Raw genomic sequence first — 23,916 nt, forward strand, 5'->3', positions numbered from 1 at the left:
GATAATTTCACTAACAAAGTATCAGAATACTAGACTCTTCTTTGTATTTCTTGAATTTAATGAAACTTTTGCCCTAGAGTTTAGGGACAATTTTGTCTATTTGAATTTGTTGATCGGACCAAAGATCGGACTGCAGGTTGCTGAGATACTATACATTAATTTTAACTGTAACTTATCAAAACAAGTGTGAAGTAATTTTTGATTTCAAATTCGATTATGTACATGACAACAATTTTTAAAATTTGCTTGATAATACTTTGGACTTTTTTTCCAAAAATCACACATTTTTTAAAAATGTATTTCTCTGGCACCAGATTTTGCACAATCTTGAACTCTAGCGCAAAAGATCACTATTAAATCAAACTTTAAGTGATAAAAAAGTTTAACACAAACGACGAGATTTTTTTTCCTTGAACTTTTTTTTCTGAAATTTTTTAATCGTAGCTTTTAACTGTTCCAAACACACAAAATTGTTAAGATTTTTTCTCGAGGTACAGATTTTCGATTTTTTTTAATTCACAGACCCATTTTTTACATTGCAGACTATGTACTTGGAAAAAGTTAAAAAAGAGTATTTTTTTTCGATCCTGTTGAATAATGTGAGTAGCGATTCTAATTTTCAAGAATTTAATAAAAATAGTGCCCATTGAAAAATAAAGACTTTTATGATTATAAACACGAGTCATTCCACCTCAAACTTGGAACGACAAAAATATCAATATTTCTAAAAATAGAAGATATTTGGATAATTTGCATGTGTCCAAAACTATCTATAAATTACTTTTTTCCAATAAAAATCTAGAGTTGGCCAAAAACAGTTCGTCCAATCTGCTAAATAAAAAAAAATGGCACTTTTGATTCACAACTAAAACAAAATCAATTAAATCGAAGGGAACGTATTTTTCAAAATTGAGTTTTTGGTATAAAAAGAAAAATTAAAAAATCTGATAAATTTCATTTTTTTTAATGATATCTCGCAATGGAGGGCCGCAATGCATTCACTTTTCAGCATTCGAAAAAGACGTGTTCTTCTATTATGCAGCCTAGAATGGTGATTATTTTAAAATTTGAAGTTATTTTTTTAACTCAATTTTCATTATTTGCAATATGGGTATCAAACGAAGCAAAATTTTGTATGTTTCTTTCACTTTATGAAAGTATACTCAAATTTTTATAATTTGCAATATGGGTATCAAACGAAGCAAAATTTTGTATGCTTTTTCAATTAATTGGAGGTTTTTTTTGAAATACCATTTTTTCACAAAATACCGTATTTTTCGAAAACACTTATATTTTCAAAATTTGAAACATTGGTATCAAACGAATTGAAATTGTGTATGCTTTTTCAATTTATATGAGTTTTTTAAGTACAAAATTTTTCACAAATTACCTTATTTTTTCGAAAATATTCAAATTTTCAAAATAGCATTATGGGTATCAAACGAGGCGAAATTTTGCATGCTTCATACATACATTCAAATTGTGTATGATCCATATCATACAAAATTTTGCGTCGTTTGATACCCGTTTTGCATATTTAAATAATTTAAGCATTTTTGAAATAATACGGTATTTTCTGAAAATTTTAGTATTATACAAACAAAAACTTCAATAAAGTGAAAAAGCATAAAAATTTGAGTTCGTTTGATACCCATATTGCAAATTTTAGAAATTTGAGTGTTTTCGAAAAAAAAAATGTTTTTTTAATATGAGTATTTTCCAAAAAATCAACATCTACGCTCCGACGAACGACAAGCCCGATGACGAGAAAGACGCTTTCTACGAGCGTCTTGACAAGACCTATGGAGAGTGCCCAAGACACGACGTGAAGATAGTCATCGGAGACGCAAACGCGCAGGTCGGAAGGGAAGCCTTCTTCTATCCTGTCATCGGCAAGGAGAGCCTTCATCCTCGCACGAATGACAACGGCCTACGTTTGGTAAATTTCGCCGCAGCCAGAGGAATGGCTATCTGTAGCACCTTCTTTGCGCGCATGAACATTCGGAAGCACACCTGGCGCCACCCGAATGGCGAATCGTGCACACAAATCGATCACGTTTTGGTGGATGGTCGACACTTCTCGGACGTGATGGACGTCCGATCGTACAGAGGACCGAACATCGACTCTGATCACTTCCTGGTAGCGTGTAAAATCCGAGCTAGGCTGTCGAACGTGCTGACCCCGCGGACTGCGAGGATAGCGCGGTTGAACGTCCAGCGCCTCGCGAGCAGCGACGTTGCTGCAGAGTACAGTCAGAAGCTCGACGAGCGGATCAACGAGGACGCGCCTACGGGTAACCTGGACGAGCAATGGGGAGCCCTCCAGAGCATCGTCAACACAACGGCTACCGAAGTGATCGGCACGACCAGAGGACGCAAACCCAAAGGGTGGTTCGATGCGGAGTGCCAGCGAGTGACGGACGAGAAGAACGAGGCCAGGAAGCGTATGCTCGTTAAGGGTACGCGCCGAAACTGTGAGCGATGCAGTGAGTTGCGAAGAGCAGAGAAACGAATCCACCGCCGAAAAGAACGGGAGTACGACGAAACGGTACTTGCCGAAGCGGAAGCACAGTACAACGCGAACGATAAGCGGAGGTTTTACGCGACTGTCAACGGTGTAAGAAGGAAAACCACGCCTTCCCCTGTGATGTGCAACGACACGGAAAGCAACCTGTTGACAGACAAGACTGCAGTGGCGGCTAGGTGGAAGGAGCACTTCCAGCAGCTGTTGAACGGTGAGGCACAAGAGGGAATCGTCGAGGACAGGATACACGTTGAGGAAGATGGAAAAGCTGTGGACCCGCCTACGTTGGAGGAAGTAGCTAAGGCTGTTAAAGAGCTCAAGAACGGGAAATCCGCGGGAAAGGACGGACTTCCGGCCGAACTTTTCAAGCACGGGAGTACGCGAATGACCGAGATTCTGCACCAAATCATCCTACGCATTTGGTGCGAAGAACAGCTTCCGACCGACTGGTTAGACGGGCTCGTCACCCCAATCTACAAGAAAGGGCAAAGACTCGATTGTGCCAACTATCGAGGCATCACAATCCTCAACGCAACGTACAAAGTACTCTCCCGCATCCTGTGGAGCAAGCTGAGACCGATGACCGAGACCTTTGTCGGCGAATACCAGTGCGGTTTTCGAGCGGGGCGGTCAACGACGGATCAGATGTTCACTCTGCGACAAATCCTCGACAAGTTCCGGGAGTACAACCTGCAAACACACCATTTGTTCATCGACTTCAAGGCGGCGTACGATTCGGTCAAAAGAAACGAACTTTGGAAGATTATGGTAGAACACGGCTTTCCGGTGAAGCTAATTAGACTGATTCGTGCAACGCTCGACGGAGCAAAATCAAGCGTGCGAATAGCTAACGAGACATCTGAAGCATTCGTTACGTTGGATGGATTGAAGCAGGGCGATGCTCTCTCGAACTTACTGTTCATCATAGCGTTGGAGGGTGCTGCTCGAAGGGCAGGCGTGCAAAGAAACGGAACACTCATCACTAAATCGCACATGCTGCTTGGATACGCTGACGACATCGACATCATTGGTATCGACCGTCGTTCAGTGGAGGAGGCGTTCGCCCCTTTCAAGCGGGAAGCTGCGAAGATCGGACTGACCATCAACACTGCCAAGACCAAGTATCTGGTCGCTGGCAGAGCGCGTGGCAGTGCAGGTGATGGTGTTTCGGAGGTGGAAATAGATGGAGAAAGATATGAGGTGGTGGATGAATTTGTATATCTTGGTACACTTGTGACGTGCGACAACGATGTGAGCTGCGAAGTGAAACGGCGGATTAGTGCTGCAAACAGGGCCTTCTACGGTCTTCGTAGCCAGCTAAGGTCCGCAGCCTAAGGACGCCTACGAAAATCACGCTGTACAGGACCTTGATACTCCTGTAGCTCTTTACGGTCACGAGTCGTGGACGCTAAAGGAGGCTGACCAGAGAGCACTTGGGGTCTTCGAGCGGAGAATCCTGCGTTCTATCTTCGGCGGCAAGCAAGTAGGAGACCGGTGGTGCAGGCGCATGAACTTCGAGCTGTACCAAGACTACAAACATGCTGATATCGTAAAAGTCATCAAGCACGACAGGCTAAAGTGGGCTGGACATGTAGCCAGAATGTCGGACGAGCGGGCGGCTAAAACGATATTCAGCAGCAAACCTGGACGGGGTCGTCGGCTTCGTGGAAGGCCTCGTACGCGTTGGCTGTGTGCAGTCGACGAAGATGCAAGAGCGGCTAACATTGTGGGCGACTGGAGATGAGCGGCCCAAGATCGAGCATCCTGGAAATCTTCGATTAGTTCAGCGTTGGGTCGATTGACCTGTTGCTGATAAAGTAAGTAAGTAAGTATTTTCCAAAAAAAAAAAGTTAAATTTATGCCCGATTTTATGATGCGAATTTAGAAAGAAAACGAATTTTACTTAAAAAAAAATATGTTTAAAACGTCTACCACTTATCGTTAAGCAACGGTAAAAAATCGTGGGACGTGAAATTAAAAATGAAACTTTATATATTTTGCGTATCTGTAATAACTTAGAGAGATCATTTCTAGAGTTTTTTTAAAGGTCGTAAAAACACAAGAAAAACAATTATTTCTAGGGTAAAAAAAAACATTATTATTTAATTTTAATAGCATTTAAAATATTTTTTTTTCTTTCCCGAAACTTTCCCAGTGAGATAAAAAAAAATGAAGATTTAAGCTATGTCCAAAAGCAGAAATTTCTGGAGAAGCAAATACTAAGGAGTCATCTATCAAGAGGAACTGTATTCTTGTTCTTTTAACATCAAAAAAGCAGTTAAAAAACGTTTTTTAACGTTCTCCTTTCCAAATTCACTCTGAGATTTGTTAAACTACACAATCTAATTAATGTGCAAATTTAAAACATTAAAAAAAATGTCTATGATCGTTAAAGAAACAGATAACATCTATACTAAAAACTTACAACATTTGTTTCATTTAATTGTAATTGTAAATTATTTTTCTTCTGCCTTCGGTAGAGTCGTGAAACATAAACTAGGGGAATCATACCCTTTTTCAGCCTATTTCTATCATCGGCCTATCAACACTTTGATAATGAATTACAGCTTTCATAAAGTGTTTTCGATTGTTCCAAAGTAATAAATAGCTCAAATAAAAGTGAGCAAGCAACTCTCCATTGTTGAAACATTTAAAAATGTTGATTTAATAGTGGATCACGGCAAAAGTGATTAGAATTGGTCGAACGGCTTAGGGTGATTAAAATGGGTATATTTCCCCCATAACAAATATTTGCAACGGCCTAATAACTTCAAAACTAATGTATGACAAAAGGTTGAATGAACAAATAGTCGAATGGACAATAGGTCGAATTACAAAAAATCATTTTACAAAAAAAAAACTTTTGAATTGAGCCTAAATACACAAATATTGATAAGCAGCTTTGGAAAGGTGGCTCTGAACGTCTTGCTATAAGGCTGGTACAAATATTTTTAAAAGTTTTTGTCTAACAAAATCATTACGACAGTCAAAAAAATGTTTTCAAAAATAAAAATAAAAACCTTTAAAAATATTTTGCAAGTCGAACATCTTTTTTAAAGAACTGCTCATATTTGATAGAAAGGAAAAACTCACAAAAATATAATGACAAACAAGAAAAGGTTATTTGAATGAAAAATAAAAACCTCTAAAATAATTAGAAGTCGAACTTATTTTGGAAGAACTGCTCATGTTTGAAAGAATGGAAATCATCTCAGTAATGGATTTGAAGTTATTTTATTTATTTAAAAAAAATGCATTACTGAAAGTATACTCAAACCGTGGGTTAACTCACAGAAAAAATCAGACTTGTCTGTAAGAAAATATTTTTTTTACAGAATATTATAAAAGTTTATAATTATAATTATTTTTTTTCATTTTTTCATTTTCGACCTTTTGTCCTTTCGACCTTTTTGTCCATCTAACATTTATAAATCATACCTTAATCAATTAGTTACTGTCTACAGATTTGCTTGTCTATGTGGAACTATTTCTCTAACTTTCAAAGGGGACAATTTCCTACCCCATTCCAACATTTTTATTTTCTCTGACCCATATATTGCAACGAAAAATCTACTTTTAAAATCCTTAACCTAATGTGCCGGAAAATTGCTACTCTACACTCAACCAAAACAGAAAACAAAAAACTCACTGGAACACTTGTACGCCAAACTCGTGCTTGTTTTAGAGCTTCTCCCTTCGGTTATATTTTTTTACCCACAGTAAGTTTGTGTTGGCGTGGTTGTGTGCGGCTCGAATTTGAGGTCGAACCGAACTCCAGGAATGCTATCCTCCACTGAGCGGATCGTAACATGGCCACTTCATTGGTGTTTTGGGTTTTGTCAGCTGAGAGAACCATGCCACAAAAAGTGTCACTTGTTAAGCGTAAGAATTTTTCGATTTTTTTTTGTTCACTGGGGTTGTTCATAAACTGTTGAACTTTATTTTGATTGCGATTTGAAGTTGCAAACAAAAATCTACAAACAAATTTGGCAAATCTTATCTAACTTCCTTCCGGTCTGATTGTTTTCGTCATCAGCGAAAGAATTCGTCACTTGGACGACATTATCTACGAAAACTGGTTCTTATCAGAAAGAAACGCCAAACGATTAAAAAGCGCCCCAAAAGGGTTACTTCAAGCTAAATTGCAGTTCAGTTATCAATTGAACGCGTTTGAAGAAGTTTAGTGGAGGTTGAAATTTTGTTTTGAAGATGAAAATTTTGCTCGGAATATTTTTGGTTGCGGTCGGAGTTTCATTTGTGGCCGCAGCTTGCCAGCTGGGCCTGGGTCGTCGTGAGAGTGGTATGATTTTCATGATTCATTATGCTTTATTAAGTTTTCATTCATTTTATATATATTTTTTTGTCATAAATTTTCTTCAAGGTGAAACCCTCCTCCACACGTTGCGCATTTCCCGCGAGCCGGTTCTGCAGCCGATGAACATGTCACTAGTATTTGACTACATAGTTAGTCCAGCAGACGTTTACCTGCAGATTATGCGCGTCCAAATCGATACGACCTCCGTGGGCGTTGATGATCCGGTAAGTTAACCAAGATGTTGGCTTTTCCAGAAACTACAGCCACTAATTTCTGTTTTATGTCTACTCAGCGCTGTCAAGCATCTTGGCCATTGACTCCAGCCCTACCGCAAGGTTTTCATGTAACAATTACAAGTCTGCAACCGGTCCTGCAGATGTCGGGCACGGCAGAGGTTTACGGAATTAGACGAATTAACGCGTGAAAATTTAAATAAATAAAGGTTGTGATTTTATTATGCTTCGTATGAAACAAATAATTTAAGATTTACAACTCAACTTTTCTTTTAATTGAAATCGAATTTAGGAATTTTCTTACAAGGCACGTTCAAAGACGATTGAATGTTACTTTGAATGTTTTTTTTTATTGCAAACAATAATCTATAAATTGTTTTGGCAAATCTTATCTGACTAACTTTTCGGTCACTCTGACGACTTTATCTACGAAAACCAAATCTTATCCGAAAGAATCGCCAACCCGAGCAGACGGAAATGGGTAATTCTCTACCAACTCACACGAAATCGGGAAAAGTTGCCCCGACCCCTCTTCGATTTGCGTGAAACTTTGTCCTAAGGGGTAACTTTTGTCCCTGATCACGAATCCGAGGTCCGTTTTTTGATATCTCGTGACGGAGGGGCGGTACGACCCCTTCCATTTTGAACATGCGAAAAAGAGGTGTTTTTCAATTTGCACTTGATGAGATAGAATTTTAGGGATTTGATGGCGTACTCAGAATTCCGAAAAACGTATTTTCATCGAAAAAACACTAAAAAAGTTTTAAAAATTCTCCCATTTTCCGTTACTCGACTGTAAAAATTTTGAAACATGTCATTTTATGGGAAATTTAATGTACTTTTCGAATCTACATTGTCCCAGAAGGGTCATTTTTCATTTTGAACAAAATTTTTCATTTTAAAATTTCGTGTTTTTCTAACTTTGCAGGGTTATTTTTTAGAGTGTAACAATGTTCTACAAAGTTGTAGAGCAGACAATTACAAAAATTTGATATATAGACATAGGGGTTTGCTTATAAACATCACAAGTTATCGCGATTTTACGAAAAAAGTTTTGAAAAAGTTACTTTTGCGTTTCTCTTTGTTTCGTCGTCCGTGTCTGTCGCGGGTGACCATGAACGGCCATGATCGATGACGACCAACTTTTTTAAAACTTTTTTTTCGTAAAATCGCGATAACTCGTGATGTTTATAAGCAAACCCCTTATGTATATATATTAAAATTTTTGTAATTGTCTGCTCTACAACTTTGTAGAACATTGTTACACTCTAAAAAATAACCCTGCAAAGTTAGAAAAAACACGAAATTTTAAAATGAAAAATTTTGTTCTAAATGAAAAAATGACCCTTCTGGGACAATGTAGATTCGAAAAGTACATTAAATTTCCCATAAAATGACATGTTCCAAAATTTTTTACAGTCGAGTAACGGAAAATGGGAGATTTTTAAAACTTTTTAGTGTTTTTTTCGATGAAAAATACGTTTTTTCGGAATTCTGAGTACGCCATCAAATCGGGCGTCTAATTTTACATAAAAGTCCCTTTGACACCAAATTTCTATCTCATCACCGTTTCAGGCTGCAAATTATTGAAAAACACCTCTTTTTCGCATGTTCAAAAATGGAATCGTACCGCCCTCCGTCACGAGATATCAAAAAATGGACCTCGGATTCGTGATCAGGGACAAAAGTTACCCCTTAGGACAAAGTTTCACGCAAATCGAAGAGGGGTCGGGGCAACTGCTGTGTGAGTTGGCGGAGAATTACCCAAATAACTTGAGAATAGCATTTTTTGATACTTGAAAGTACTAGGCATATAACATTTTATGTTATACATGTCAAGATTTGTTATTCGCTGCTATGATTTTTTTGTTATAGGATTATTATTGTAATACCAAACTTATAACATTTTTAGTTATTCTTCGAACAAATCTTTGTTATTATTTTTTGTTATTTTAACAACTAATCCGATCACTCTAATGACAGTTGGAGTTATTCTTCCATAACAAAAAATGTTATCCCTAAGTTGTTTTGGCTCTCAATCAATATCAGACCATTAACAAACTTTTTTATGATAACAAAAACTGTTATCCAACTTTTATGCAAAAAATCCATAACAATTTCTGTAATTTTACCAGTATTGGTGATCGAAATGGCATGAATTTTGTTATTACCGTCTGCTCGGGAAACGATTAAAATACTCCCCAAAAAGTTTGAGTTAAAATGCAGCTCAGTTATCAATTCAACGAATACGAAGAAAGTGTGTCTGGCATATTTTGAGCGGTAGAAAATCTGCTTTAATGATGAAAATTTTATTGGGCACATTTCTAGTTGCGTTTGGAGTAACTTTTGCGGCCGCAGTTTGTTGGCTAGGTCTCGGCAGACCGGAAAATGGTATGTCATTTTTTCTCAATTTCTTTAAATTATTCCTTTTTTGTTGGATTAACGATACGTTATGGGTTTTTTTTCCCGATTAATCGATACGACTTTTGTGGACGTTGATAACCCGGTAAGTTAACACAAAAATGTTGACTGTTGAAAAATGAAGTTAGTAATTTCTGTATCATTTTTAAAAACAGCGCTGTCAAGCATCTTTCCCAGCAAATCAAGTGTTTGCGCGAGGGTTTCGCATAACAATTACAACGCTGCAACCTGTCCTGCAGATGTCGGGCTCGGCGGAGGTTTACGGAAGAAGACGAATTTTCGTTTGAAGATTGAAAGATAAAAATAAATTTTAGGAATGTTTCAATGATTTGAAATATCTTTAGAGATAACGAGCAAAAATCGTTTCAATAGGGATTTTTTTAAACAAATAATTGATATTTGGAGATTTCAGGGTTAATTTTATTTGATTTTATTTTATCTGATTTCAGTCATTCGAATCCAGCTGAAACTTTGTTGGTACCTTTGGTATGCCCAAAGAAGCCATCAAAATTTTCACAAAACTAAGTATTTTCGAAGTTGGGTAACAGATGATCGGATTTTTTTTTTTCAAACATTTCAAATGCAATAAATTTTGTTTTTTTTTTGTATTTTTTTTAAAGAAAATACGTAGTTTTGTTAATATTTTGAGTTACTGTGAAAAACTGAAATTATTAGCCTTTTTTCGAAAATACGTAGTTTTGTGAGAAAATTGAGTGTTAACCCAATTGTGTTATAACTTTTGAAATGTATGACAAAATCACGAACATTTGATTACCATGTTGTAAAAAATTGAAATTTGAAGTTTTTCGAAAATATTTAGTGAAAATTTTGAGTATTTTCTAAAAAATAATAGGGTAATTCTCTACCAACTCACACGAAATCGGGAAAAGTTGCCCCGACCCCTCTTCGATTTGCGTGAAACTTTGTCCTAAGGGGTAACTTTTGTCAATGATCACGAATCCGAGGTACGTTTTTTGATATCTCGTGACGGAGGGGTGGTACGACCCCTTCCATTTTTGAACATGCGAAAAAAGAGGTGTTTTTCAATAATTTGCAGCCTTAAACGGTGATGAGATAGAAATTTAGTGTCAAAGGGAAAAAAAAGTTTTGAAAAAGTTATTTTTTGCAATTCCGTCGTGAAACTACTTACTTTTCCTGTCATTCTTGAACGACGAAATAGCCTACTTTTCTGTACCAAAAATAACAGAATCGAATAGCAACACTTTTCAAAATAAATGCTGAAAAGTTCTACTTTTCAGAACTGAAATGGGTGCTGAAAAGTTGAACTTTTCAGCACTTGTTTCGAAAAGTAACACTTTTCAGTTTTTTTTTATTTAAACGATTTATTGACAAAATAAATGAATATTTGACATAAAATTTCACTCAATGGGTGTTTTTCGGAATTGCAAAAAATGATGTATGGAATTCGTTGCAAAACTTGATTTTTTCAGCACTCTTCGTATTTATCCAACTCGGTGAACCTCGTTGGATAAATGTACGTCTCGTGCTGAAAAAATCCTCTTTTTGCAACTTGTTGCATAAACTACTATTTTGCGTTTCTTTTTGTATCGCCGTCCGTGTCTGTCGCGGGTAACCATGAACGGCCATGATCGATGACGACCAAATTTTTCAAAACTTTTTTTCGTAGAATCACGATAACTCGTGATATTTATAAGCAAACCCCTTATGTCTGTATATCAAATTTTTTGTAATTGTCTGCTCTACAACTTTGTAGAACATTGTTACACTCTAAAAAATAACCCTGCAAAGTTAGAAAAAACACGAAATTTTAAAATGAAAAATTTTGTTCTAAGTGAAAAAATGACCCTTCTGGGTCAATGTAGATTTGAAAAGAACATTAAATTTCCCATAAAATGACATGTTCCAAACATTTTTACAGTCGAGTAACGGAAAATGGGAGAATTTTTACAACTTTTTAAGTGTTTTTTTCGATGAAAAATACGTTATTTCGGAATTCTGAGTACGCCATCAAATCGGGCGTCTAATTTTACATAAAAGTCCCTTTGACACCAAATTTCTATCTCTGCAAATTATTGAAAAACACCTCTTTTTTCGCATGTTCAAAAATGGAAGGGGTCGTACCGCCCCTTCATCACAAGATATCAAAAAACGGACCTCAGATTCGTGATCAGGGACAAAAGTTACCCCTTAGGACAAAGTTTCACGCAAATCGAAGAGGGTTCGGGGCAACTGATGTGTGAGTTGGCGGAGAATTACCCAATACTATATTCGATGTTTATGAAAAAATCCCAATCATTTCATACCCACTTTGAAAAAAAATAATCTCTGAGTATTTTTTAAAAAATACGTAGTTTTGTGAGATTTCTTAAGTATGTAAAAAAAATGTAATAAGATTCGGAATGTATGAAAATCCGATCATTTGGTACCCATATTGTAAAAAAAACTAAAGTTTTGAGGTTTTTTTGTTTTTTGTTTTTAAAAATACGTTGTTTTGCGATTTTTTTTGTATTTTCAAAACAAATAGTCACATTTGAAATGTTTAATAAATTCCGATCATTTGATACCTATATAGCAATAACAATAATTTTGAGTATTTTTTCGAGAAACATTGCATTTTCTAAATTATGAAAAAATGCGTAGTTTTGTTAAAAAAAAAATCCTGTAATTATAAGTGCAATCAAAAGCTGACATCATTCCGTTTCTAAAACACTATAATTTGTTTATGCTAGTATGATTCTCATACAATTATAGCAAATGTATCCCATATAGACAAAATCCCCTAAACTCTGTGCTACAGTTAAGCACTGGGCCGTGCTTTACCGGGGCAGTGCAAAACCGATGCGTGCAAAACCCGGGCATAAATTTGTTTGCTTTGAATGTATTTAATATATTTGTGATAAATCGTTTAAATTTCTACGATTGGCTTGCTTCTGGGAATGGGATATTTCCATAGATATGCGAAATTCTCAGGGAAGTCTGATAATTCTGCAACAAAATTAAATGAAATTTCATCACATTTTAGTTATCAAAACTAACATACAGAAAAATCAACAATTAATAGGACAGTCATGAAACTTTTCTTAAGTATGATAATAAAAATAATTCTTACCTTTTCAGGAAAAACTCCACAATTAAAAAAGGATCCTGCCAATAAATTCAAACACAATTTTCATTTTCATTGTTATGGCACTGTTTGCCAAAAGTTTTACAAATCTTTAAAACTTTGTTTTAAATCTGGCCATTAAAAAAATCAAGTTGACTTGAGCTATCTTTTTATTTTTTTATAACGTCAAATTTGCACTGATTTAAGGTTGTTGCAAATATTTAAAAAAGTTTTCATTTTTAATTATCTGCCTAACAACTTTGTAGAACATTGTTTAACGCTAAGAAATAACCCAGTAAATTTACAATAAACAAAATGACCAATTTTGTTCTAAGTAAAAAAAATTACCCATCTGGGTTATTCCAGATTCAAAAAGTACATCAAATTTCTCATAAAATGACATGTGCCAACGTTGTTCCACAGCCACAGTTGAGTTCCGTTTTTTTTTCGGGTTATACACAAAAGTACCCTTAACTCCAAATTTAGTCTTTTATTGAATGTTCAAAAATGAAAGGGGTCGTTTCGCCCCTTCATCACGAGATATCGAAAAATGACGCTCGGATTGGTAATAAATATTCTTTGCAGTTCCTTTGGATATCTTAAAGGAAAATAATAGACAGTTTAAACTGTGTTTAAACTGAATGTTGGGCTCTTTTAGAATCCCTTTCAGAGCTCTTCAGCCTTTTTCTCAAATATATAGAGCTAGAAATTGAAATAGTGAAAGTAAGCTTCCAAAGTATTTTTAAAAAGAAATTTTCAAATTTTCACGCCTCACGAATCACTCTTATTTGCATACTTGCAACAACAACAAAAAGAGCCCTTTACAAAGCTTGTACCACCAAAAGTGCTCTCCAAGGTTGTGCAAGTAAAATCCGTGCTAAGCTTTCTCACAATTCGCTGCACAAGAGGTGCACACATGTTTCGTGGCGCTGGGAAAGCGAGCGAAAAGAAAACTTCTTGTTCACACAGCTTTTGCAAAGCAAGCTTGTTGAGAGCTGTCTTTGTAAGCCGTTCCTGAAGTTCTAAAGGGGTGGACTTTAAAGTATCAATTCGGCTCTACTATGTTGCTTATTTTTTAAATCAATTTTAATTCCGAAATAATCATCCCCTCAGTCCATAATTAGCCCCATTCAACTATAAATTTCCCACGGCGCGAAAAATCCTTGTCATTTCATGATTACGAGCGCTATTCACAACGCTCGGCATAATTCATCAGCTAATCCACACGAAACATAAATCGAACGGTCTCCCGGCTCCGCTAATTGATGGTTCATTTTGCTGTCACAAGTTTTCCATTCACTTTTTAAATCCGTTTTGTAACGCCTTCCACCCCGCCCGAGGCCCACAACAAAGTTCATTTATTGGCAGCGGTGGTGTTCATCAAAATCCGACCCCCTCAAAACCTCCCTGCCCCTAGAAGGTTCAAAAAAGAGACGGAATTATTTTCTATTTCCGCGGAAAATCCACGATCAAATTTATCCCCGCCCACGTCCCTCCAATTATTGATGGGGTTTTCCGGACGAAACCACCACCGCCGTCATTAAAAATGTATCAAATTATTCGATCATAAATTCCGCCGAGTAATTACCATACAACACGGGATTCCGAGTCGATGTTCCGTGGCGGTCGTCCGATTGGATGTCAGCTGCTGGTACCCACACTGGCGACAGCTGTTCAAGAGGGGTGGGGGGCATTTTCCGACTGCTTTCCAGCGGGTCAGTGCTGCAAAAGTCAGTGTTTTACTATTTAAAATGACTGATTGACTGATTCACTCACTTACTTATTGACTGACAAAATCTGACTGACTCAAAGACTCACACAAAATTTTACAGGTTGACTGACTGTCTGTAAAACTGACTGTGCTTATGAAACTGACTCTATTTGTGAAACTGACTCTTTTTGTGTAACTGACTCTGTCTGTGAAACTGACTCTTTTTGTGTAACTGACTATTTTTTTAAGCTGACTCTGTCTATGAAAGTGACTCTGTCTGTGAAACTGACTCTGCTTATGAAACTGACTCTGTTTGTGAAACTGACTCTTTTTGCGTAACTAACTCTTTTTGTGAAACTGACTCTGTTTGTGAAACTGACTCTTTTTGTGAAACTGACTCTGTTTGTGAATCTGACTCTTTTTGTGAAACTGACTCTGTCTGTGAAACTGGCTCTGTCTGTGAAACTGACCCTGTCTGTGAAACTGACTCTGTTTGTGAAACTGACTCTTTTTGTGAAACTGACTCTGTCTGTGAATCTAATTTTTTTTGTGAAACTGATTCTGTCTGTGAAACTGACGTTGCCTGAGAAACTGACTCTGTCTGTGAATCTGACTCTTTTTGTGAAACTGACTCTGTCTGTGAAACTGACTCTGCACGGATAGAAATCCTGTCCGGGAAATCGACAACATTGTTCTCGATTCGTTCTGAAATTCGTTTCAGAATGTTGTCGACCAGTCGTCCGGTAACATTTGCAACAAAATCGAGAACAATGTTGTCGATTTTGAGTCGTCACGGTTGGTGACGCCTGGCAAAACAAAATGCACGCAGCCATCCCGAATGGTTTAATCGGTTTTTGAATTGTCCGTTGGTTTTGGTTTTTGAATTGACCGTTGGATATTTCTGTTGGTTCAGTAAAACAGTTGATTCGTTTTTTTTTATTTATTGAGGCAAAAAATACATAATTAATTAAAAAACCAATCTTTGTGAGTGTGTGAATTTGGGGATTTGGGAATTTAGGAATTTGGGAACTTAGGAATTTAGGAATTTGGGAATTTGGGAATTTGGGAATATGGTAATTTGGGAATTTTGGAATTTAGAATTTAGGAATTTGGGAATATAAGAATGTGAGAATTTGGGAATTTAAGAATTTAGGAATTTGAGAATTTAGGAATTTAGGAATTCGGGAATTTAGGAATTTGGGAATTTGGGAATTTGGGAATATGGGAATTTGGGAATTTGGGAATTTAGGAATTTGGGAATTTAGGAATATAGGAAAAAAAGAATTTAGGAATTTGGGAATATGGGAATTTGGAAATTTGGGAATTTGGGTATTTAGGAATTAAGGAATTTGGGAATTTGGGAATTTAGGAATTTAGGAATATAGGAATTTAGTAATTTAGGAATTTAAGAATTTGGGAATTTGGGAATTTGGGAATTTGGGAATATAGGAATTTGGAAATTTGGGAATTTGGAAATTTGGAAATTTGGGAATTTGGTTATTTAGGAATATAGGAATTTAGGAATTTGGGAATTTGGGAATATGGGAATGTGAGAATTTGGGAATTTGGCAATTTAGGAATTTGAAATCAGGAATTTAGGAAGTTAAAATTTGAGAATTTGGGAATATGGGAATTTGGGAATTTGGGAATTTAGAAATTTGGGAATTCAGGAATTTGGGAATTAGGAATTTGGGAATTTAGGAATTAAGGAATTTAGAATTTAGGAATTTAGGAATTTAGGAATTTAGGATTTGAATTTAGAATTTAGGAATTTAAGAATTTGGGTGGGAATTTGGGAATTTAGGGTAGAATTTGGGAATTTGGGAATTTGGGAATTTGGGAATTTAGGAATTTGGAAATTTGAGTTTAGGAATATAGGAATTTAGGATTTTGGGAATTTGGGAATGGGAATGTGAGAATATGGAATGTAGAATTTAGAATTTAGAATTTGGGAATTTGGGTATTTGGGAATTTGGGGAATTTGGGAATTTGGAAATTTAGGAATTTAGGAATTTAGGATTTAGGAATTAGGAATTTAGGAATTTAGGAATTTAGGAAGTTAAGAATTTGAGAATTTAGGAATTTGGGAATCTGGGAATTTGGGAATTTAGGAATTTGGCAGTTCGAGAATTTAGGAATATAGGAAAATAGAATTTAGAATATAAAATTTAGGAATTTAGGATTTGAATTTGGAATTTGGGAATATGGGAATTTGGAAATTTGGAATTTGGGTTTTAGGAATTCAGGAATTTAGGAATTTAGGAACTTAGGAATTTGAGACATGGGAATTTAGAAATTTGGGAATTTGGGATTTAGGAATTAAAGGGAATTTGGGAATTTGGAAATTTGGAAATTTAGGAATTTAGGAATTTGGGAATTTGGGAATTTGGGAATATGGGAATTTGGAATTTTGGGAATTTGGGTATTTAGGAATTTAGGAATTTGGGAATTTAGGATTATGGGAATTTGGAAATTTGGGAATTTGGGTATTTAGGAATTAGGGATTTAAGAATTTGGGTATTTGGGAATTTGGGAATTTAGGAAATTTTTTGAATTCTGGAATTTTGGAATTTTGGAATTTATGAATTTAGGAATTAAGGAATATAGGAATTTAGGAATTAAGGGATATAGGAATTTAGGAATAAAGGAATTTAGGAGTTTAGGAATTTACGAATTTAGGAATTTAGGAATTTTAGAATTTCAAATTTTAGAATTTTGGATTTTAGAATTTTAAATTTTAAATTTTAAATTTTAGATTTTTTGGTTTTAGAATTTTAGAATTTTAGAATTTTAGAAATTTAGAAATTTAGAATTTTAAATTTTAGAATTTTAGAATTTTAAATTTTAAATTTTAAATTTTAGAATTTTAAATTTTAGAATTTTAGAATTTTAAATTTTAAATTTTAAATTTTAGAATTTTAGAATTTTAGAATTTTAAATTTTAAATTTTAGAATTTTAAATTTTAGAATTTTATAATTTTATAATTTTAAATTTTAGAATTTTAAATTTTAAATTTAAAATTTTTGAATTTTAAATTTTAAATTTTAGAATTTTAGAATTTTAAATTTTAGAATTTTAAAATTTTTAAAATTTTAGAATTTTAAATTTTAAATTTTAGAATTTTAAATTTTAAATTTTAGAATTTTAGAATTTTAGAATTTTAAATTTTAGAATTTTAAATTTTAAATTTTAAATTTTAAATTTTAGAATTTTAAATTTTAAAATTTTAGAATTTTAATTTTAAATTTTAGAATTTTAGAATTTGAGAATTTTAAATTTTAGAATTTTAAATTTTAGAATTTTAAATTTTAGAATTTTAGAATTTTAAATTTAAATTTTAAATTTTAAATTTTAAATTTTAGAATTTTAAATTTTAGAATTTTAAATTTAAATTTTAGAATTTTAGAATTTTAGAATTTTAGAAATTTAGAAATTTAAATTTTAAATTTTAAATTTTAAATTTTAGAATTTTAGAATTTTAAATTTTAGAATTTTAAATTTTAGAATTTAGAATTTTAGAATTTTAGAATTTTAAATTTTAAATTTTAAATTTTAAATTTTAAATTTTAAATTTTAGAATTTTAAATTTTAAATTTTATAATTTTATAATTTTAAATTTTAAATTTTAGAATTTTAGAATTTTAAATTTTAGATTTTAGAATTTTAAATTTTAGAATTTTAGAATTTTAGAATTTTAGAATTTTAGAATTTTAAATTTTAAATTTTAAATTTTAAAATTTTAGAATTTTAAATTTTAGAATTTTAAATTTTAGAATTTTAGAATTTTAAATTTTAGAATTTTAAATTTTAGAATTTTAGAATTTTAAATTTTAAATTTTAAAATTTTAGAATTTTAAATTTTAGAATTTTAAATTTTAAATTTAGAATTTTAGAATTTTAGAATTTTAAATTTTAGAATTTTAAATTTTAGAATTTTAGAATTTTAGAATTTTAGAATTTTAGAATTTTAAATTTTTTAAATTTTAGAATTTTAAATTTTAGAATTTTAAATTTTAAATTTTAAATTTTAGAATTTTAAATTTTAAATTTTAAATTTTTGAATTTTAAATTTTAGAATTTTAGAATTTTAAATTTTAGAATTTTAAATTTTAGAATTTTAAATTTTAAATTTTAGAATTTTAGAATTTTAGAATTTTAAATTTTAAATTTTAAATTTTAAATTTTAGAATTTTAAATTTTAGAATTTTGGAATTTTAAATTTTAGAATTTTAGAATTTTAGAATTTTAAATTTTAAATTTTAGATTTTAGAATTTTAAAATTTTAGAATTTTAAATTTTAAATTTTAGAATTTTAGAATTTTAAATTTTAAATTTTAGAATTTTAGAATTTTAAATTTTAGAATTTTAGAATTTTAGAATTTTAGAATTTTAGAATTTTAGAATTTTAGAATTTTAGAATTTTAGAATTTTAGAATTTTAGAATTTTAGAATCTTAGAATTTTTGTTTTAAAATATTTGGAACATAGAATATTTGAATATAAAATATTGAAATTTTAGATTTGAAAATTTAAGAAATTTTAGAATTCTTGAATTAAAAAACTTTAGAGTTCTAGAATTAAAGAATTTTAGGATTAGAGAATTTCAGTGTTTCAAAATTTGTTGTTTGTGTTTGTGTTGTTTAAAAAAATGTTGGTATGTATTATCGAATTTTAGAAATTTTGAATCTAAGAATTTCAAATTTAGGAAGGTTAGAATTCAAAATTATAAAACTTTAGAATATTTGAATAAAAAATTTATAAACTTCAGAATTCTTCAATTTTGGTTTAGGTTTAGAAAATTACAGTGTTTAAGAAATTTTAGAATTGTAGAATTTTCGATTGTTTATTTTAAAAAAACTCAATGCCTTCAAAATTTCGAAATTGGAGAATTTTTATAATTTAAAAACTCTAAAATGTTAGAATTAATAACTTTATTACTATTGGATTTCAGACTTGAAAGTTCAATATCATTAGTTTTCTAGAATTATAGATTTTTAGGTTTTGAATGTTTCAGTATTTGGAATTTCAGAAATTTTGATATTTTTTCATTTTGAATTTAAAATTTTGGAAAGTTAGAATTAAAATGTCCACAATTGAAAAAAAATAGAATTTGAGATTTTTAGGTTATAAGAATGTCAGTATTCGAATTTTAGAAATTTTAAATTATAGAATTTCATAAGTTCACAATTTTAGGATTCAAGAATAATTCTAGAATTTTAGGAATGCACAATTTATGAACTTTAGTATATAAAATTTGCGATTTCAGGTTTTATGAATTTTAGGGTTTTGGAATTATAGAGTTTTAAAATTAGAAGAATTTTGGATTAGAGTTTTGTGGTGGTAGAGTGTAGCAAAGTGTGTGTGTGGATATTCAGCGCCTTCTGCACGACCGACCGAAGCTTGACCAAGATCGCCTCCAGGATGCCGCCGGAGCTCGAGTTCAGTAGAAGCGTCTTATCGTGGAACAACCCATACTGGTACGGATGATGTTGATGTTGGCCGGGCCGCTTTCCTTGCCTAGGTGGCTGAAGATCCAGTGGAAAAGGTCGGCGTCGCAGTCTGTGGTGGAATAAAGGTCGATTAGATCGATTGATTAAGAATTTTGGGATTTGGGATTTGAGGAGGAGGAGGAGGACAGGTTCAGTTCTGGAATGACGGACACCTTCAAAATTGCTTCGTCGGAACCTCCTACTCCTCTGTTAGCAGCCAAGTTTTCCCGGGACGTCAATCAACGGCAGAACGGCAACGGCTCGTTGATGATTTTCTTCCGCTGGACAATATCTTCTCCTTGGCAGGAGCAGGAGTTCTATTGAGGGAAAAGGTTGATTGGGTTATGATATTTCGGGAGGTTTTATCATTCAAACTTACCACACTTCATGGAGTAGCGAATCAACACATTTGGCCGCTTCTTGTGGTGCTTCTGCTTTAGCACGAGCCGGTTGTCGTCTCTCAACTCATACTCAAATCCCATGGCTGAAGAGGAGTTCCCTGCCTGGTCGCTCAGAAAGTCACGCCGCGCGAAACCACAGTGGGAAAAGTTTCACGCGATATCCATCGGTTCGTGCCAGTAAAAACACCGCTGGGGAGCACATCGGAGCGGCGGAAGGCCGCTTAGGTTCGGCACCGCTGTCAGAATCGGCACTCGTGATTCCAAGCCTGCGCCGTTGTCGAAAACCTGGCCGAACTAAGTGCGGCCAACGACGTCGGACGAGCTGCTGGTCAACACGCGGACCCGGCTAACAAAAACCACGCTCCGCTGGCCGTCCATGCGAGCCCACCGGACAAGAGCCACGTTCCGCTGGCCAACGCCGAAAAAGAACTAAGGGCCGCTGTCCAACAACCGTCCTCGCCGAAGAACCACGCGCCGCAATGCTAGCGGACTCCCGAAGAACCAGGACGGGTCGTCCCCGTCATTCTTCGCCAGCAGAACCGAACGTAATCCGGAGGGAACCGGGTCGTCAGATAACCACACGTCGCGCCAGATAACCACACGTCACTCAAACTAAAAACCAAAACATAAACAAACAGTCGCAATCGCACGGTGGAATTGGGTTGCGGTTTTGGTTGCGTTTGACAGTTGTTACGCTTCAGAAAATTTGAGAAAAGCGGGGGGCGATTTCAAACACAAATGTTTTCGAATGTGATGAAAATGTTGTCGTTTTTGAAAACATTTGAAACGAAATCGAAAACAAACGATGTTTTCGATTTCAAGAAAGTTTGATTTTGGATTTGCGGACCGGATTTCTATCCGTGTGTCTGTGAAACTGACCCTGTCTGTGAAACTGACTCTGTTTGTGAAACTGACTGTCTCTTAAACTGACTCTGCCTGTGAAACTGACTCTGTCTATGAAACTGACTCTATTTGTGAAACTGACTCTATTTGTGAAACTGACTCTGTCTGTGAAACTGACTCTGTTTGTGAAACTGACCCTGTCTGTGAAACTGACTCTGTTTGTGAAACTGACTCTTTTTGTGAAACTGACTCTGTCTGTGAATCTAATTTTTTTTGTGAAACTGATTCTGTCTGTGAAACTGACGTTGCCTGAGAAACTGACTCTGTCTGTGAATCTGACTCTTTTTGTGAAACTGACTCTGTCTGTGAAACTGACTCTGTCTGTGAAACTGACCCTGTCTGTGAAACTGACTCTGTTTGTGAAACTGACTGTCTCTTAAACTGACTCTGCCTGTGAAACTGACTCTGTCTATGAAACTGACTCTATTTGTGAAACTGACTCTATTTGTGAAACTGACTCTGTCTGTGAAACTGACTCTGTTTGTGAAACTGACTCTTTTTGTGTAACTTACTCTGTTTGTGAATCTGACTCTTTTTGTGAAACTGATTCTGTCTGTGAAACTGACTCTATCTGTAAAGCTGACTCACTTTGTGAAACTGACTCTGTCTGAAAAACTGACTGACTCTGAAAATGAATCTGTTTGTGAAACTGACTATCAAGTTTGTTAATCGATGAAATTATCGTCGATAATATTATCGTCTAGCGATAACGATTATCGTTGTTGTTAGCATTATTTCTTATCTCCATTAATTGACGATAACTCAATTTAAAAAATTTCTAAAATCGAATCGTGTTAAGTTTGTAATGCTTTAACCAAGATTTTTTTTGAAAATGTAGTAAGTTGTATTCAAAATCGTTCACAAAATACCGTATTTTTTCAAAAGTACTAAAATTTTAAAAATTTGCGATATGGGTATCATACAAAGCAAAATTTTGTAAGCTTTTTCACTGCATTAGTGTTTGTTGGTAAAATACTAAAAAAAATCACAAAATACCCAATTTTCCGAAAATACTCAAATTAAAAAAAAAATGCAATATGGGTATCAAACGAAGCGAAATTGTATAAGCTTTTTAACTGCATAAGATTTTTTTTTTGTAAAATACTAAAATTTCCACAAAATACCGTATTTTTTCGAAAATAATCAAATTTTCAAAATTTGCGTTATGGGTTGCAAACGAAGTGAAATTTTCTAATAAACTGAAAATGCATATCAAATTTCGATTCGTTTGATACTAATTATTGAAAATTTTAGTATTTTCGAAAAAATAAAACTTAATAAGGAGAAAAAAGCATAAAAAATTTTGCTCCGTTTAATACCCGTATTGCAACTTTTAGAAAATTTTAGTATTTTCCAAAAAAATGCGGTGTTTTGTGAATTTATTTGTAATTCGAAAAAAATCTAACTAAGTGAAAAAGTATACAAAGTTTCGCTTCATTTGATACCCATAATAAGGGTTATTGAATTTTCATGATTTCGCGGACAGCGTGACATTCGTGAAATATGAAGATTTCCGTGAAATTCCGTGAAATCTATTAATTTTCTCAAATCATTGCTCAAAAATAGCAATTAAGACTTTTTAAGTAAATTTTATTAGTTTTTAATTAAAACACCATGTGAAGATTTTTAGCTAAACATACATTGAAATAAAATTGTTACATCTTTCACTGAGAAGTGTGTGCTTCAAATACTTAAATCATGGTAACATAAATTAGACAAAGTAAAACATATATTCTCGGAATCGTCAAGTTATCACAAGGATGATATCATCAATCATTAGATTGCTGATACCAAAAAGTTTTTTTTACAAATTTTCGCTTTTATACCAAAACTTATTTAAAATTGACTAAACAAATATTTTGTGATAAGTTTTTGAAAGATTTATTTTTAGAAATCAATTAAAAGCAAACATTCATATAAAAGTAACATTCAATAAGAACAGACATCTTTCCTTAAGGGGTTATATACATGTGAACTTTTATTAAATCTGTTTTCAGGGCATTATAGTATACATCCCAAGTAACTTAATGACTAAATCACCTTTTAACAACATTTCAGGTTTTTGCTAAGTTCTGTTTAATTTTAACGATATTTGATCATTTGGGTGGATGGTTCCCGTGGTAGTTAAAAAATACCACTATTTGTGTTTTCTATTCTGAGTTTGAATAAAAAATGTAATGTTTCGTTATATATTATGTTTTTTTGCATCTTGATTTTTATTTAAATAAGTGAGAATACTTTTGCCCTATCCATAAATCACGCGGAATTTTTTTTGAAAAATAAGAAAAAAATGTGTCACGTTCAAATTTTGTAAATAACTTTTATTAGCGTAATTTAAAATACATAAAGAAGTTTCTTCTATTTTTATTTAAGATTTTCATTGTTATTTTAACAATTTTCATTTTCCGTGAAATTTCCGCAAAAATGGTGTTTTGAAATCAGGGCCCCGTAAAATTTGCAGTTTTCGAGCTTGAAAAATCACTTTTGAAAATTCTAGTATTATAGAAAAAATACGGTATATTGTGAAATTTTTTAGTATTTAAAAAAACTCCAATGAAATGAAAAAGCAAACAACCTTTCGCTTCGTTTGCTACCCATATTGCATGTTTTGAAATTTTGAGTATTTTCTAAAAAATAAGGTATTTTGTGAATTTATTTATATTTTCAAAAACAAACTCTAATTAAGTAAAAACTATACAAAGTTTCGCTTCATTTGATACCGATATTGCAAATTTTGAAAATTTGAGTATTTGCGATAAAATACGATATTTTGTGAACAACGCATTGCAATGTTGAGTTTTTGTACTTTGAAACTATTTACATTTTCAAAAAAT

General features: G+C 33.4%; 3 protein-coding genes across 3 annotated transcripts in view; 2 read left to right on the forward strand and 1 right to left on the reverse strand.

The window, feature by feature from the left end:
• The window catches only part of LOC6052292, a 174,794-nt gene that overhangs the window by 45,901 nt on the left and 104,977 nt on the right, over nt 1-23,916 (reverse strand). The window lies entirely within an intron of this gene.
• Nucleotides 1,709-3,859, forward strand: LOC119765938. Its single transcript, XM_038250215.1, has one exon. It carries the CDS (start codon nt 1,709-1,711, stop codon nt 3,857-3,859), a length of 2,151 nt encoding a protein of 716 aa, XP_038106143.1.
• LOC119766912 lies at nt 6,657-7,293 on the forward strand. The gene is made up of 3 exons (XM_038253379.1): nt 6,657-6,824; nt 6,906-7,063; nt 7,132-7,293. Exons 1-3 carry the CDS (start codon nt 6,734-6,736, stop codon nt 7,261-7,263), a joined length of 381 nt encoding a protein of 126 aa, XP_038109307.1. The 5' UTR covers nt 6,657-6,733; the 3' UTR covers nt 7,264-7,293.

Source organism: Culex quinquefasciatus, chromosome 2 (genome assembly GCF_015732765.1).
Source record: "Culex quinquefasciatus strain JHB chromosome 2, VPISU_Cqui_1.0_pri_paternal, whole genome shotgun sequence".
NCBI classification, from domain to species: domain Eukaryota; kingdom Metazoa; phylum Arthropoda; class Insecta; order Diptera; family Culicidae; genus Culex; species Culex quinquefasciatus.

Bases quoted from the DNA above. Each gene is read 5' to 3' on its own strand.
- LOC119766912 (XM_038253379.1), top strand. From the start codon at position 6,734: ATGAAAATTTTGCTCGGAATATTTTTGGTTGCGGTCGGAGTTTCATTT. The intron at 6,825-6,905 runs GTATGATTTTCA...ATTTTCTTCAAG, and splicing joins CCTGGGTCGTCGTGAGAGTG to GTGAAACCCTCCTCCACACG. The intron at 7,064-7,131 runs GTAAGTTAACCA...ATGTCTACTCAG, and splicing joins CCGTGGGCGTTGATGATCCG to CGCTGTCAAGCATCTTGGCC.
- LOC119765938 (XM_038250215.1), top strand. From the start codon at position 1,709: ATGAGTATTTTCCAAAAAATCAACATCTACGCTCCGACGAACGACAAG.